Source organism: Tasmannia lanceolata, unplaced genomic scaffold (assembly GCF_043159265.1).
Source record: "Tasmannia lanceolata isolate RefF3 unplaced genomic scaffold, GAP_Taslan_0.1 ptg000008l, whole genome shotgun sequence".
NCBI lineage: Eukaryota > Viridiplantae > Streptophyta > Magnoliopsida > Canellales > Winteraceae > Tasmannia > Tasmannia lanceolata.
The window spans coordinates 58,455,900-58,471,021 of record NW_027518685.1 but is presented as its reverse complement, the minus strand read 5'-3'; the positions used below and the strand labels follow the sequence as shown (position 1 = coordinate 58,471,021).

General features: G+C 40.1%; 1 protein-coding gene across 1 annotated transcript in view; it reads right to left on the bottom strand.

Moving 5' to 3' along the window:
- LOC143885395 (proteasome subunit beta type-7-B) overlaps window positions 1-10,221 on the bottom strand; it is a 40,537-nt gene extending 30,316 nt beyond the window's left edge. The window contains exons 1-2 of the mRNA XM_077389550.1: window positions 10,066-10,221; window positions 6,385-6,536 (exon numbers count right to left, since the gene is read on the bottom strand). Of these exons, the coding sequence (XP_077245665.1) occupies window positions 6,385-6,528 (144 nt within the window). The 5' untranslated portion in view covers window positions 6,529-6,536; window positions 10,066-10,221. The remainder of the gene's footprint in view (window positions 1-6,384; window positions 6,537-10,065) is intronic.
- Window positions 10,222-15,122: the final 4,901 nt, after the last annotated feature.

The window sequence follows — 15,122 nt, the reverse complement described above, 5'->3', positions numbered from 1 at the left end:
AACCAAGTTAGATAGGGTTGCTTTGATTAGTGTAATTCTCCCCCCAAAAGAGATATATTTCTTCTTCCAAGTAGCTAGCTTCCTTTCAATTCTTTCAATTACAGGATCCCATTGGGACGCCAATGGAATACCGAATCCTAAGGGCAAGCCCAGATAGGAAACAGGAAAAGAATCCGTAGAACACCCAATAGACGCTGCCAATATTTGCACCTCTATGTGATTCAAATTTATGCCCAAGAGCATGCTTTTGCTTAAATTGATTTTGAGGCCCGATGTAACCTCAAACCACTTGAGGATTGTCATAACATTAGAGATAGCCTGAGGGGTGTACAGAAGGAAGACTAATGTGTCATCTGCAAATTGTAGATGGGTTATCCCTTCAACTACGGGTCCCACTCGAAATCCCCCAATCAACCCCATTTTGTTTGCTTTTGTCAACATCAAACTCAGTGACTCAACTACCATGATGAACAAATACCGTGCCAATGGGTCCCCCTGGCAGATCCCCCTTGATGCTTTAAAGAAACCTTCCGCTGAGCCATTAATGATTACTGAGAAGGAGTTGGCTGATATCAGTGCTCTGACCCACTTCCTCCAGGATGGCCCGAAACCCATTTTGTCTTGAATGAAGTCGAGGACATCCCAATCAACATGGTCATAGGCCTTTTCTATATCAATTTTGAACACTAGGCACGGACGCCCACTTCTCTTTACTGAATCAATGAGTTCATTAGCTATAAAGACACCATCCAGTATCTGCCTTGAATCAACAAAGGCTCCCTGGAATTGCGATATGATATTGTAAGCCCAAGGGTTTCCATGGGTTAATCATTCACCTTACCTTCTTGTTTTGATGCTAGCAAACCAAATTGATTAGCATTTATGGACTGATGTGTTGCTTTGAGGTGTTGTGTTGTATACAAGAATTTTATGTCATAATTGCCATTACACAACTCTTCACAACACATGGCTTGTGGATCAAGGAGCAAAGGAACCAAGAGCTTGCACCTACAGTGAAGACATCCTCATTTGAAGATGTTCAAATCAAGAAGCTCATCATGAAGATTCCACAAGTTCCTAGCAAGTGTCAAGAAAGAACTTGGAGTCGAACATGCCATGGTGACACCTCATGTACCTCAACATGCATTGAAGATTGGAGAAGAAGTCACATGAGCCATATCAAGTTGAAGATGTTCACTCAAGCTGAAGAAATCCTAGAAAGTGCAAAGGAGCCGACACATTTCAAGAAGACTCATGGTATTCATTTTTAGAATGTATTTGGAGTCCTCTTGATTTTATGTTCAAATGCACTTTCAAAAGGTTTTCAAATGGTTTTCATACTTAACTTTTACATCTTTGAAAACCATACACACACCTAAAAATGTATTTGAAAACCTAAGAACTAAGCCCAAGACCATGGCCCAAAAGCCCCTGATTTTTAAAGTTAAAAATGTAATTTCACACAGGGCCGGTCGACCGGCTTTGCCGGGCGACCACGAGATAGAACCTGGAAGTCCAGGACATCTCGAAATTTATTGGGCCGGTCGACCGAGCCAATCCGGTGGACCGCGGATTGATTTTCTGAAAATCCAGAAAACATCCAGGTTGGGCTTGGCGGACAACCACAATGGGACGGTCGACCGCGGATAGGTTTTTTAGCCGAATTTTTAAGCTAACAAGTTAGCCTCGCCGGACGACCGCCATGGGGCCGATCGACCGCGACGGTAAAAAATTTGAAAATATAAAAGGGCGCCCGATAGGGGCGGGCGACTGCGGTGGCTCGATCGACCGCGACGGTCGGGCAAACTAGCCGTTGGGGCATTTTCTGTTTTTCTTTTTCAAGCCAGTTATTTACAGTTTTACCCCAAACGATCATATTTTCAAATATACTATATATACATGATTAAAACCTATCTCTACCAACTTTTGAACATTTGAGAAAGATCAAATCCCATTTCTCCCGGAGCTTTATTTTGAAAATCAAAAGCAAAACCTCTTTGAACATGTATTTCCACATTCTTTCAAGAGGCACTCCATAGGGCTTTTCTTTTGCTTATTTCTTAGGAGTGATTGTGAGCTTAAATTTTGTAATCAGCCTATTAAGAGGCATTGAGAGTTTTTATTTTTCTTTGTTCTTCATTGAGGGTCACCGATTCGGGCCGTTAAGAATAGTGAATCCGGCATATGAGGGTGTGTCCCCTCGCCGAAGGCTTCTTGCAGATGGGCTTCGCTTCGGCCCTTGAGAATGGAAAAACAGGCTTCGCTTTGGCCCATGAGAATGGAAAAGCGAGCTTCGCTTTGGCCCTTGAGAATGGAAAAGCTTGATCATGTAATGGCTCATTGATCCGGCCTTGAAGAAGGATCGAGATAGTGGAACTCACACGCGGAGGTGAAGAGTGGAGTAGGTCTTGTGATAGACCGAACCACTATAAATCTTGTGTTCACTGTCGCTCTCTCTCTCTTCCTTTCCTTCTCTTGCACGTGTGGTGATTGGTAATCTCTAACCTAACTTATATTTGTGATTTTGATTGAACAAGAGTTAGTAAATGCACTTGATTGAAATGGTTAAACCCTACGCATTATAATATGTATTTAAACAAGGGTTAGCTAAATGTGCATGATTAGAAAGTCTAAACCCTGGCTTTCATTGATATACTTATTTGAACAAGAGTTAGACTAATTAGTGCTTAATTAAATGAATTAATTTTTAATCTTCCCTTAATCAAGCCTAAAATTTCTAATTGACCAAGTCACCCCTCCTCTTGGGTTGTCACATCTATATTTCAGATATCCCCATGCAATTCTTCACTCTTCGGGCTAGTAACTTGGCAGCTATTTTGGGGATACAATGCATCAGGCTGATCGAGCGGAAGTCTCTTATTCCAATTACCCCTTCCTTCTTTGGAATTAAGGCAATGAAAGTTGCTTTCACTGCTTCACTAATGATTCTCCTTTGGGCAAATTCGAGAAAGAATGCCATAATGTCCTCTTTGAAGATCCTCCAAAAAAACTGGAAGAAAGCCAAAGGATAGCCATCCGGTCCTGGGGCCTTGTCCCCAGCCATGAAAAGGTAACTTGTTCGACCTCCTCCTCTGTGAAGTTTCGTTCCAGATTGGCCCTCTGTCCAGCCGAGATACATTTGAATTGGAGTCCCTCCATCTTCGGGCGCCACTCCAATGATTTGGAATAGAGGCCCGAATAGAATTCCACGATTAAGGATTTGATGAGATTAGGATCTTCAACTATTAAGTCCCCATGCTTTGAACAATTGATCAGGTTTATCCTCCTTCGGGAGTTGGCTGTTCGGTGAAGGAATTTGGAATTCATATCCCCAGACTTTAGCCACAAGGCACGGGATTTCTGTCTCCAGCGGATCTCTTCTCTACACAGAATCATCTCATTTTTGTCCAGAAAGTTCAAGCGAATCAATTGGTCCCCCTCTGATAGAGGACCTTCCTCCCCTCTGAGTTCAAAGGAGGCCAACCTGTTTGAGACGGCCTCTTTTCTATGACTGGATTCTTCATCGAAAGCCTTTTGCCACTCCTTGATTTTGAGTTTAAGCCCCTTCAATTTTTGGCAAAGAATATATCCTTTCCAACCCCTGATCTCAATTTCATCCCACCAAAGCTTGACCTTTTCCGCAAAGCCTGGTACCTCCAACAGATCTAAATCAAATCTGAACGGCCGCGGTTCCCCAAAGAAGTTTGAAGCCAAAGCGGGAATCGAAACGGGAATCAAAAGCGGGAATCGAAGGCTCCCAGGGAAGAATCCTGCTCAAGGTTGCCAGAGCGGGAATCGAAACAAGAATCGAAAGCGGGAATCGAAGGCTCCCAGGGAAGAATCCTGCTTCCTTGGTTTGAAATCTCCAGAATAATCGGATTATGGTCGGAGTCTGCTCTTGGCAACGCTTTCTGAGAGATGAGTGGGGAATGTTCCTCCCATTCTCGGGAGAGGAGGGCACGATCAATTCTTGTCATGACTAGGCGTACCTGATTGTTGGACCAAGTGAATTTCGCTCTATTGAGCGGGATATCCAATAATTCATGTTTTTGAATAAAATTGGAAAAATTCCTCATGCTGGTTGTGCTTCTCGTAAGTGTATTCTTTTCGGATGGAAAACGGATTGTATTGAAGTCACCCCCCAGAATCCAGGGACCCTGCCATGATTCTCGGAGAGAATTCAACTCCTGCCACAGTTCGCTTCTTTCAGAGGAACGAACCAGCCCGTAAATGACTGTGTGAGCATCCAATCGTCATTCCAGTCAGAGGAAGAGAAGATTATAGATATCAAAAATCTCCCTTCTCTGATCTCCTTGCGACGGAATCTGCCCTCTCTCCATATTATAATAATTCCCCCTGCTGTACCAACTCCTGCCATGAATCTACCCTCTCTCCAAAGTTCGTTCAATAGTAGTAAGCCATTCCATGAAGACATCCAGTTGCATTTTTCCTTCAAACTCGAAAATCTCCACCTTAACATCGATGAAACGTGGACGAAAAGGGAGAGGTCTTGAAGAAGAGCCACCACTCTCCTTGGGGTTGGCGTCGCCGAGCGAAAGGGTTGACGTCCAACTCCGATCCATTACTTTCCTCCACCTCATCCAGAGGCTCTTGTAGAGCTAACCTCTCAGTAAGGGTTTGGACTTGATGCCTCAACTCCTCAATCTCGATATCATGGAGATCCCTCTCTCGATTAGGAGCCTCAATTGCAATCGAACCTCGGCGACATCGGTTGGCCATTGAGAAATTCGAACAAGCACAAATTTCTCATTGGTAAGCAGTAACGTAGGATCGCTTCACAATCACTTTCGCAAGGTTACACCTAGATGCTCTGGAAGCACTTCGATACCGTTCGGGTTGACGAACTCAATCCTTTGGGTTGTGGAGGAAGAACAAGAAGCAAAATTCTTGCCAAATACTTAGAATTTTTTTCTTCTTCAACCAAATTCCCTTCTGTAGATGTTTGCTACACTGTTAATAAAGGAAGACAAGAGAAAAAAATGTTCAACCTAGCCCACCAACTAGATGACTTAGGAACTCACAAACACATTAACTATCCAAGGAACTAACAGACACAGTCTACTAGTGTCGACTAAAACAGCCATAACTCTTCAACCACTTGTCTGATTTTTTCATGCCTACACTCGTTGGAAACATCTCAAAAGGGGCTACAACCTCCTAGTTTACCATTTTTCCAGATTCTTCCATCTAATAGTCCAAAAATCACCTTGAAAATCAGGCAGCAACATTGTAGCGGGAATGCACCTGTATCAATAAAACTTGAGCACTCTGATTCACCTAATACATGAACTCTTCTTACTTTACTACTGGGATCCTTAAAACTAAACAATATTAGGACTCTTATTGTTTCAATGTGGGTCATCTTGGTCACTTCAGCGACATGATGTCATGTGGGAAATAACAATACAATGACTAAATTGCCCGTACAACTTAAGATTTTCAAAACTAATATGTATCCCCATTCAAAACGCTAATAACTTAAGGAACTTAAGTGGTTTAGGTGGAAAAGTATCTACTAACTCCCACTACGAGTCAAAAGACAGAAATAACATAATAAGAAAAGGAAAGACCCCTTTGACACCAGGGATAGCCTCAATGAATGGAATATCTCAAGACCTATCTTTTTGTTTATTGGTTCATTCACTTTTTTCTTCTTAATAAAGCTAGTTATTATTTCTAGAAAAAGAGACAAAACAAGTCCATACCCCAATCCAACTTCACTAAAGTCAAATCCTCCAGACAATTTCAATGATGTTGTAAAAAGTAAGACTCCAATGATATAACTTGATAGATGATCAAGAAGCCTTGTTTAATGCGGACCAGATGCAGATTTAAACCAACTCCAATGCGGTATATCTCTTCCCTCGTACTTTTGGCCAATCTCTCATTATCACAAAACTTGGTAAGAACCTACAATTTGGTTTGAAGTTGGTATTTAGCTTTCGATTGAATAAAACCGCATGCATGATTGGTTACTACAATTTGGTTTGAAGTTGGTATTTAGCTTTCGATTGAATAAAACCGCATGCATGATTGGTTAAATGCCAATGAAATACTCATTCATGTAAAGAAATCACAAATAGAATAATATAATTTAGAGGTTTCCCATTTGACTTCATTTTCTGATCTACATGCAAATCCGTAAGCATACTAGTGATTCCTTTAAACTATAAATTGCTAGTCTTGGGACATCATTGAAGAGAGAGAACAATGGAGGAATTCCAGATTTAGCAAGACTATATAGAAGAGCTTAGTACTTCAACTCTAGAGTCAAGGCATTCCAATTCAAAGCAAAGAGAGAGGGGGAATGTAAATACATTCTCGTTTTGATTTATTAATAAGTAGAATTGTGAATATTCATACCTGGAAAACTAAACCAACAATAGTAGTTCCGGTCTTCCTGAAAGATGGAGGCTGAACACCTTTCTGCAGAAGCATTTCATTTCTTCGGCATAAATCAAAACTAAACCCACCCTTGGGAGGAACATCTACTGCTGCTTTAGCCATGTGGAAACCTATGAGTAAGAGAGCACAAAGCTCAAATTAGCTAAAAATCTCCAAAAGCATCAGAAAATAAAAACTTGAAAACCAAATGCATGTGAATTTAAAAAATAAAATGGATGGTTGAACTCAAACAAGCAATATAACACCCATAATGACAGATGCAGTAGCTACATCACAACGTGGGAGCAAAAAACTCAGTCAATGCTTAGTATGACAGGTAATAAATGACTTAGTTACTATGTGCTATATTAAAATGATAAAGGAGAAGGGAAAACCTCGCAACCGAGATGGTCAATACGGAAGAAGAAGAATTATATTAGAATGAAGAAGGGAAAACCCCGCAACCGAGATGGTCAACACGGAAGAAAATACAAGAAAGACAATAAACCCCTCAAAGGGAGATGAAAATAAAAGATCACTAGACTCTCCCTGGCTACCCCTTCCCTGACAAGCCTATCGGTGTCACTATTAGCTGATCTTCTATCGTGTTGAAAAGAGAGCTGATCCAGCAACATGGTCCAAAATCTCATCTATCCAATGGGCAATTCTCCAATGGTGAGATAGACTTCTCCTCAACCATCTATTGACATTAAGGGAATCGCCTTCCACTATTACTCGATCAAGGATGTTGGGATCCTTTATCCTTATTCCTTGGAGAACCACTCTAACATCTACCTCATTTGAAATTGCCATTACAATGGGGCCTGAGAAGGACAATCTTGTCAATCCACTTTCGTCTCTTAGGGTCTGTTTGGATACAGGTAGTTACCTTGCGGATTAGTGGTATTAGCAGTCAATAGGGAGGAGGCAAACATTTGATTTACCTAGAATTTACCTTGTAGAATAGTATAAGTAAAGTTTGGTTGCCAACCACGTAGAGCAATGGGAGGGGATTTCATTACCAATATAGAAAGAGAAGAGAGAGAAGGAAGAGACACAAAGATAGATTGAGAAAGAATCAAAAATTTCCAAGCCAAATTCCTCCTTTTTGAGAAATTTGGCTTGGAAAGTATAAGGAGGGGTCATTGATGCCGCGTCACCAGACATGCAATTATTACCTCTGAAACTTATCTGGTAGTCTCCAGGGATTTCGATGCTAAATTGGCAACCAAGCACCATAAAGTTGAAGAAAAGTGCTTCTTTTCTTTTTTTTGCTTAAGAAATCCTTGAGTATGCCAGAGATGTGGCATCCAAACAGAGCCTTAGGAACACCCCCCCCCCACACCCAAAAAAAAAAAAAAAATCCAGACGGTCGGTCCTGAATTCCCCAAGCTAGAGCTAACAAAATTGAGCTTTAACTGGCCTAGCTCGGGAGGGACCCACTCTTGGGTGATGGTCTACCACCAAGGCTTTAAATTTCAATTTCGGTCGGCACGGAAGCAAAAACATTTCGTTTTCCATGGAAATCTTGTAAAATCACGAAAACGTATGGAAATATATACAATGATGAATTTTGAGATGAAACTTTGGGAAATGCTAAAATAGGCACAAATACAAACTTAGCAACCATCACATAAGCAAGAAAGCCATCCATAATAGCTTAATCACATCAAATAACTAGTGACATCTGGTGTCAAATATATATGGAATAGAAGTACAATACAGTGAAGTACAAGAAAATACAATGACTCGTCTCCCCATCAAGGACCCCAACTATGTCAATACCACATAGAGTTATGAGTATTATAGGCCACATGCTGATCTGGCATCCCATGCATAAAATACGATTACTTTGTTGTGCGGTCCAATGATGTTGCCTACCAAATATCATAATCTACATTAATGAAATGAATTGCAAATCATAACATCTTTCCATTTTTTTCGTTCCAACCATTTGGTCAAATTTTGGGAATTTCGGTCGAATTTCAATCAGAGATAATGACATGCGAGGAATTCATTGATATTTCGTTTCTGTAGGGATGGAAACGGAAATATTTTAATTGTTTCAGTGAAATTTAAAACAATGCACAAGTAGAGATAGTAGATAATGGATAGTCACAAAAATTCTTACATCTTGAACATTTAACACCAAACCGTATCTTATTACAATGCATTCTACAGAGGTCTAGTCCGACTTGAATCTCCCGCTAGGGACCGCATGCAATGCGCAAGCAAAATAGATAAAACAGCTGCACTCCATCTTACCAATCTAAAGCAGAACCCATAAGTTCCACACTCAAAAAATGCATGTCAAGTAGCCAACTTTATGATGGACCCACACACAGAAAACCATGAAAGCAGAAAACCAGATTACTTATTGAATTCTAATTGGAAGTGATAAGTGAAGTTCTAAATTCTTAGAATCACTATTATATAAAGAACTTCTCTTTTTTTGTCTTTTTGTTAAGAAATTTCACCAACTTTCTTCTAAGATAAAAAATAAAATACATCATGAGGCATATGCAATCCACCCCGATCGCACCGACAAGATATCCCCATGGGCGGTAATGCGGGATCATCCGCCAGGGCTTAGGCCACCGGCACGCAACAGTCCACACCCCGAGTCGAGCGGCAGACCGGCACTACACCGTTCCGCAACTGAAGACCATGGGCGACTGCTCGTGTCGGCCGGGTTGGTATCCCGACCCCGTCGGGTGACTAGGATGCTTGGTTGCAAAGACCATGGGCGCAAGGCCGCGGATGATTGCTCGTTAGCTCCGGCCCCATTGGCACCCATTGCGCCAGGGTTTTTTATTCACTCAAGTTGCCAGCCGGTGCCTGAAGACACCGTGTTGGAGCGTGAGTGGCATTTGGATCGTGCATGCTCGTGGGCTACCTGGCATTGCGCAGCTGACCAACCCATTCACGACCTTATCACTTCAAGTTCGATGCCTTACTCAGCTCGCATTGTGGTGCATGTGCTTGTTCCCTACTTACCCATTTTATTGGGAACTCATTTTACAGGGTCGGCAACCAGGTAGTGCCCTTGGTTCCTTGGCATGGCGAGTTTGCTATTTGCCCTAACCGTGGCAGACAACAGAAGGCAAAAATGCCAAACGACTTGGGGCCGAAGCCTACTTTTATTTTTTATCATTCAAAAGATACTTTTCTTTTCATATTTTCTTCTTTGGGTGTCATTTTAAGGGTAAAAATTAGATGGGAATATCAGAAAATAATCAATACTAAACTTTTTGGCAATTTTTGAGCGGGAAGTCTTTCCTAAGGCTGATGAAACTAGACCCTGAATCAAATTTTATGTGAAATGGAGCCAACATATAAAGTCCTACTAGAAGCGTACAAAAAAAAAACAACATTAAATATTCAAAGAGGAAAAGAGAAAATCCCATTGATAAAAAAAAATGAACATTTCTGTACCATCGACAAAATAAAACAAAATCATAAATACCGTGTTTTGCTTTGTTTTTCTCCACTACCCAATAAGTGAGCGGCATTCAATTAAATAAACTCAAGCACAGAAAAAAAAAACACCAGAGCACCAAAATCGACGAGAAAACCCTAAAAAACTGAACAGAAAAGGCATAACAAAAAGGTACTGCAAGCTATCAGATATTAAAAACCTGGATGAAGAGGAAGACTCACTCGTTTTACAACGTTTTCAGAACTTGGGCTCTTTCTTCTCCTTTCTGCGGAACCCGTTTTCTTCTGATCGATAAAGTGGTGAATGCTTGCTTGAGGAAGAAGTTCCAAAGAAAAAGAAGATTGTCAAAGGAAACGGTATGAAGACGCACTTGTGTTAGATTGTGGCAAAACAGCATTCAAAATATTGCCACGTATAAGGGCATATTTGTCCAAAAGTTGAGCAAGTGATTCAATCTCATAGGGTTGCAACTTGGGTCGGGCCAACGGAACCCGACCAGTTTAACCCGATTAATGTTTGGGTTGGGTTGGGTGGGTTAGAGTTGGGAAAACCCTTTATAATTATTATGGGTTTGGGTAAGGGTAGAAGCCTTGGGCAGCCGAACCGACCCGAACCTGGCATCATCCCCGTAATTTTACTATCATTTTGTTGAGACCCCAAACCCAACCCGACCCTGCACCCAATATCCAATTTTTGGTGTTTTTTCTGATTTTGCACTGGGCCAACCCGAACCTAGGTTAGACGGGTTAGGGTTAGGGTTAGGGTTAGGATTAGGGCTAGGGTTGAGTGATTTAAAGGTGGGTTCGGTTGGTGTTGACACTCATCGACCCAGGGTTCGTGTTGGGCTACGGTTGGCCTCAACCCGGTCCGAGCTGCACCTCGACAATCTCATGTTACCGTTCACACATAGAAAGATGACATTCAGCACCAAAGAAAAAATTATAATAATAATAATTATTATTATGGGTATTTTGGATAGGGAAATGATATTTCCACCTCTTTCTCAACTTATTGTGACTCCAAAGCAATGCTAATCTCATGGGAGTGAATGCTGTTATTTAATTATTTACCAAGAACCAGATACACGTGACACATGTGAATATTGATTCGACCTTTGATTTTTCGTTACGGTAATCGATGTAACATCAAACAAATGATCCTGTTCCTACAACCAATAATAGTGAGATTTTTTAGCAGCTTCTCCCAAGTCTCTCGATTGTGGATACTATAAGTATTGGTCAATCAAATGTAATATTCAATTCACATATAGGGCAAAACAGCTCATGTTGTGTCACACTAGCCCACAAGAACAATGATTTTGTAGAGAAAGTAAAGACAATATTGATTTTCTCTCGTCTCAATCTCAATGTGAGAATTGAGATAGTCTGACCTCCTTTTTATACATCTTTCAATATATGTGAGCTTCTATATTTATAGTTACTAAAGTTAGACCCCAATCAATAGAAGATAAAAAGGGAAAATAAATAAGATAATATATAAAGGGAAATGATATTTACGCCCCTTTTGATCACCAGGGTCACCAGCGCCGATGTACGTTGCAATCGAATCCACTAGATTTTTCTGACATCAAGTACAATAGCCCCCCTTTTGTCATTGATACACTGACACCAGGTGTCCCTGGTAATCAAAAGGGGCGTAAATATCACTTCCCTATATATAAAGGTTCCTAATAAAAAAAAAGGAGTTACTGCAATCCACACTTAGACTTATCTCTTTCTCGTTCCTTGAGATTAAGGAGCGTTAAAACTTTATGCACACACTTTGATCCCTAGTATCTTTAGTGAAACAAATCCAAGAAAAACCATGTTCCAATGGGGTATTTAAACATAAACATGATACCTGAAGCCATTGTTGATCTCCCTTTGCTTGCTTTTGTTCCAAACACCAAGTGGCTGTCCTCACACCTTTCCCAAGCCTTTTTGAACAACAAGGAAAGCCACCCAAGGCCTTATCTTTCCTCCACTTAGAAGGCTGATAGAGGGCCCCTCACTCTTAACGTGAATCACTCTCAATGGAGCTCTCAAAATGTGAGCATGTCCTTAGTGTGGAAAGAGGGACCTTGGGCTATATATAATTTCTCTAAAATTGTTAAGCTTCCATCAAGCTTAAGCTTCTAAGTGTAGCCTCTTAGCTCAGCAAAGCTAAGCTACCAAAACTGCTAAGGCACGTTGCCTTTTACCAAAAGCCAATGCGAGAATGTTACTATCATTAACTTGGCGTATGGCCAATATTTTCAAAGAGAATGGGCTCATACCCAGGCCACAAATTGGAAACATACCAACAATCTCCCACTTGGCCAGCGTGAGCTTTCAAATTATAACTGGCATATAACGGTTCTCTAACCGTTCCAATCAATGAAACAATGGTTACGAATCATGTAGTCATTTGATTATTAATTTAAACCAATAGCCCCCATGGTCACATAGCTACCATTTCAACCAACATAAATGTTAGTTAACCAAACGATCCACTTTTGGTCTTTTTCAGACATTCTGCTTATTTTAATACATTCATTTATGTGCACGAAACCAAGAAGATGGAGCAGATAACTTTATTTATCAGGATCAAAACCCAAAAATGTGATCACATTAAAGTGTTTATAAATACTCATGCAGACTCCCACTAATCAACATACTCAGCCTTATCCACCAACCCATACACGTTACTGTTAGAGTTAGTGACCTAAAAGCCGGTACATTTCGTATATCTTGTCACATTAATATTAATAAAGATTTAACTTCATGACATCTAATGGGTAATATATGATTGAATATGTGTGATGTGCTTGTAATTCGTCATATATTCGTCCTTAGGTAGCAAAGTAGGAATACCATGCTCGAGGATTCACAGATCCTAGGGAGCAGAGAGATATGGTACCCCAGTTCTTTCCAGACCTTAAGGGGCCGTTTGGATATGCGGATTTTAGGATCCGGGATTTCTTTAAAATTGTAGCTGAGAGACAAGAGAAGAAACAGACCATCCGTCATTTTTTACTCGTTTTTTACTTATTTCTGTCATCAAGAAAGAAGCAGATCCTCCCATATTTCTAGGTCTTAGAAATCTCAGGATGTGGGAGAGATTCTTAAAACATGAATTTCTCACTTAAAATCCAAGAAACGTTGTCAGGACATTATACATCAACTTGATCATGAACCCTCTTTTACACTGTTTTCAAGCTAAAAACCTGGATTCTAAAATCCGCGTACCCAAACGGCCCCTAAAGATTCATGGTTGGGGTCGAGATTAGACATCTCCTCCTGTAGACAACCAGTACCAGTCTTGCTTACATGCACGTGTCGTGGAGTGGCTTATCCCAGTCACTTGGGTAGTGGACCCTAAGCAAGAAGAGTGGGTGAGATGATAGGATCGTGCACTGAACAAGATCAAACAAGAATAGCCTTTGGACAGGAGTTAGTAAGGCTATTCTACCAGACAGGACCATTTACATGTCCTTAGACCTAAGGGGTCATATTGGTCTGTGGCCCGACACTGATTCTTGGTCTATCTAACCGTGGTACTTCTTGAGATCACCAAAGGGTAGAACTGGAGTCTTGGACAAACTCACAAGGCTAATAGTGATATCCGACATGGAAATAGATGAAGAATGGAGAAATGACTTGAACATATTAGATGTGATTAAGGGTATGATGATTAGACGTTCATCTTCAGGGTTACGTCTCGATGGAGGCCACTAATCCAATGTGATTGTAGTTGTTAACTAAGGAGAAAAATCACTGTGGGGCCCATCATTGGGTTCTGCAGGATCGACTGTCAAATCCCTGCAATGATCCCACTTACAACTCTAATGACCCATTTATATCATTTGGATAAGGGTCCCGCATTTACTAGATTGCACGGACGGACTAGATTGCACTTGCACATTCCACTTAGCTAATTAGGCCAATATTCTTTCTAATCAAGTTTGTAAAACAACTAGGATTTTGTGCTCATGTTATTAATATTACTTTTAAGCTACTAATCTAACTTGATTAAGAAAAGACAAAACTAGGGTGAAATTGGAAAGGTAAAGGGGAAAATTTTATAAAGAAACCAATCCAGCCCCCTGTTGGTTGCCAAACCGGGAATTCAATTGGCATCAGAGCTTAGGCTCTAGAATCATAACATTAACCGGCTTAAAGTTAAATATCATTTATTGGCAACTAATATGGGATCCAGACTACCTTGCCTTGATGATTTGGATTATGGATCTTGGTTGATCCATATGAAGACCTACCTAAAGAGTCTAGATAGAAATATAGTAAAGATAATTGAAAATGAAAACTAGAATGATTATAATAAGAAATTGTCTTTACTAAACACATAAGCCCTAATTGCTATTTGTTGTGCATTACCACCGAATATGTATCGTAAGATATCCTCAAGTAAGAATGCAAAAGAAATTTTGAACCAAATTGAGAACATGTGCCACACTGAAATCTTATGCTTAACGGCATCTCATGATGAATCAAATGAGAACATTCTAGACAATGCGAACTTTACATTTGAAGAACTCTTTGAATCTTTTCAAAAATTACGTGAACAATTTGAGAATTAACTAACCAAAAAAACTATTCTCAAGAACATTGTCACCAGCCTTGAAAAAGAATATGAATGGCTAGAAAAGGATGATGAATCTATCAACCAAGAATATGAGAATTTTTTTTGAGATTGATGATCCAAATAAAAAAATTGGTAAACATGAGAATGAAAATCATTTATTAAAAGAAGAAGAAAAAAGAAATGAACTATTCTGATCTCTTGAAATAAGTAATTTGAAAAATAGAATAAAAGTGATGAAAACTGGAAATGATAACCTTGTGTTGGAAAATCACAAACTACAAGAGAATACTAATGCTTTGTAGATACCCCCATTTTACTATGCTTAACCGACAATATTCTGCTAGTTATCTGTGGAAAATTCACTAGTTTTACCCAAGAAATGAAGAAAAATGACATTTGATGACTTAAGTGTACCAAATCATGTAAGAGGCCCTCGAACATGGTTTCAAACACTTAGGATCATTGAAACACTAATCCGACCATACGAATCTTTAATCGGGTCAAAATTACCTAGTGTTGCTTTTTGGTCGAATGTCTGATAACCTACTAAAGCCCAATTTTTTAAAGGACCCTAAATCAAGGGCTACAAATGATTGTGAAATTTCCATGGTTAACCAAGGTTGTTAGGTTAGTACTGAAATCCAAGTAGTGACTTGGTTTGGCAACCTAGAGGGGGGGTGAATAGGATGTTTATAAA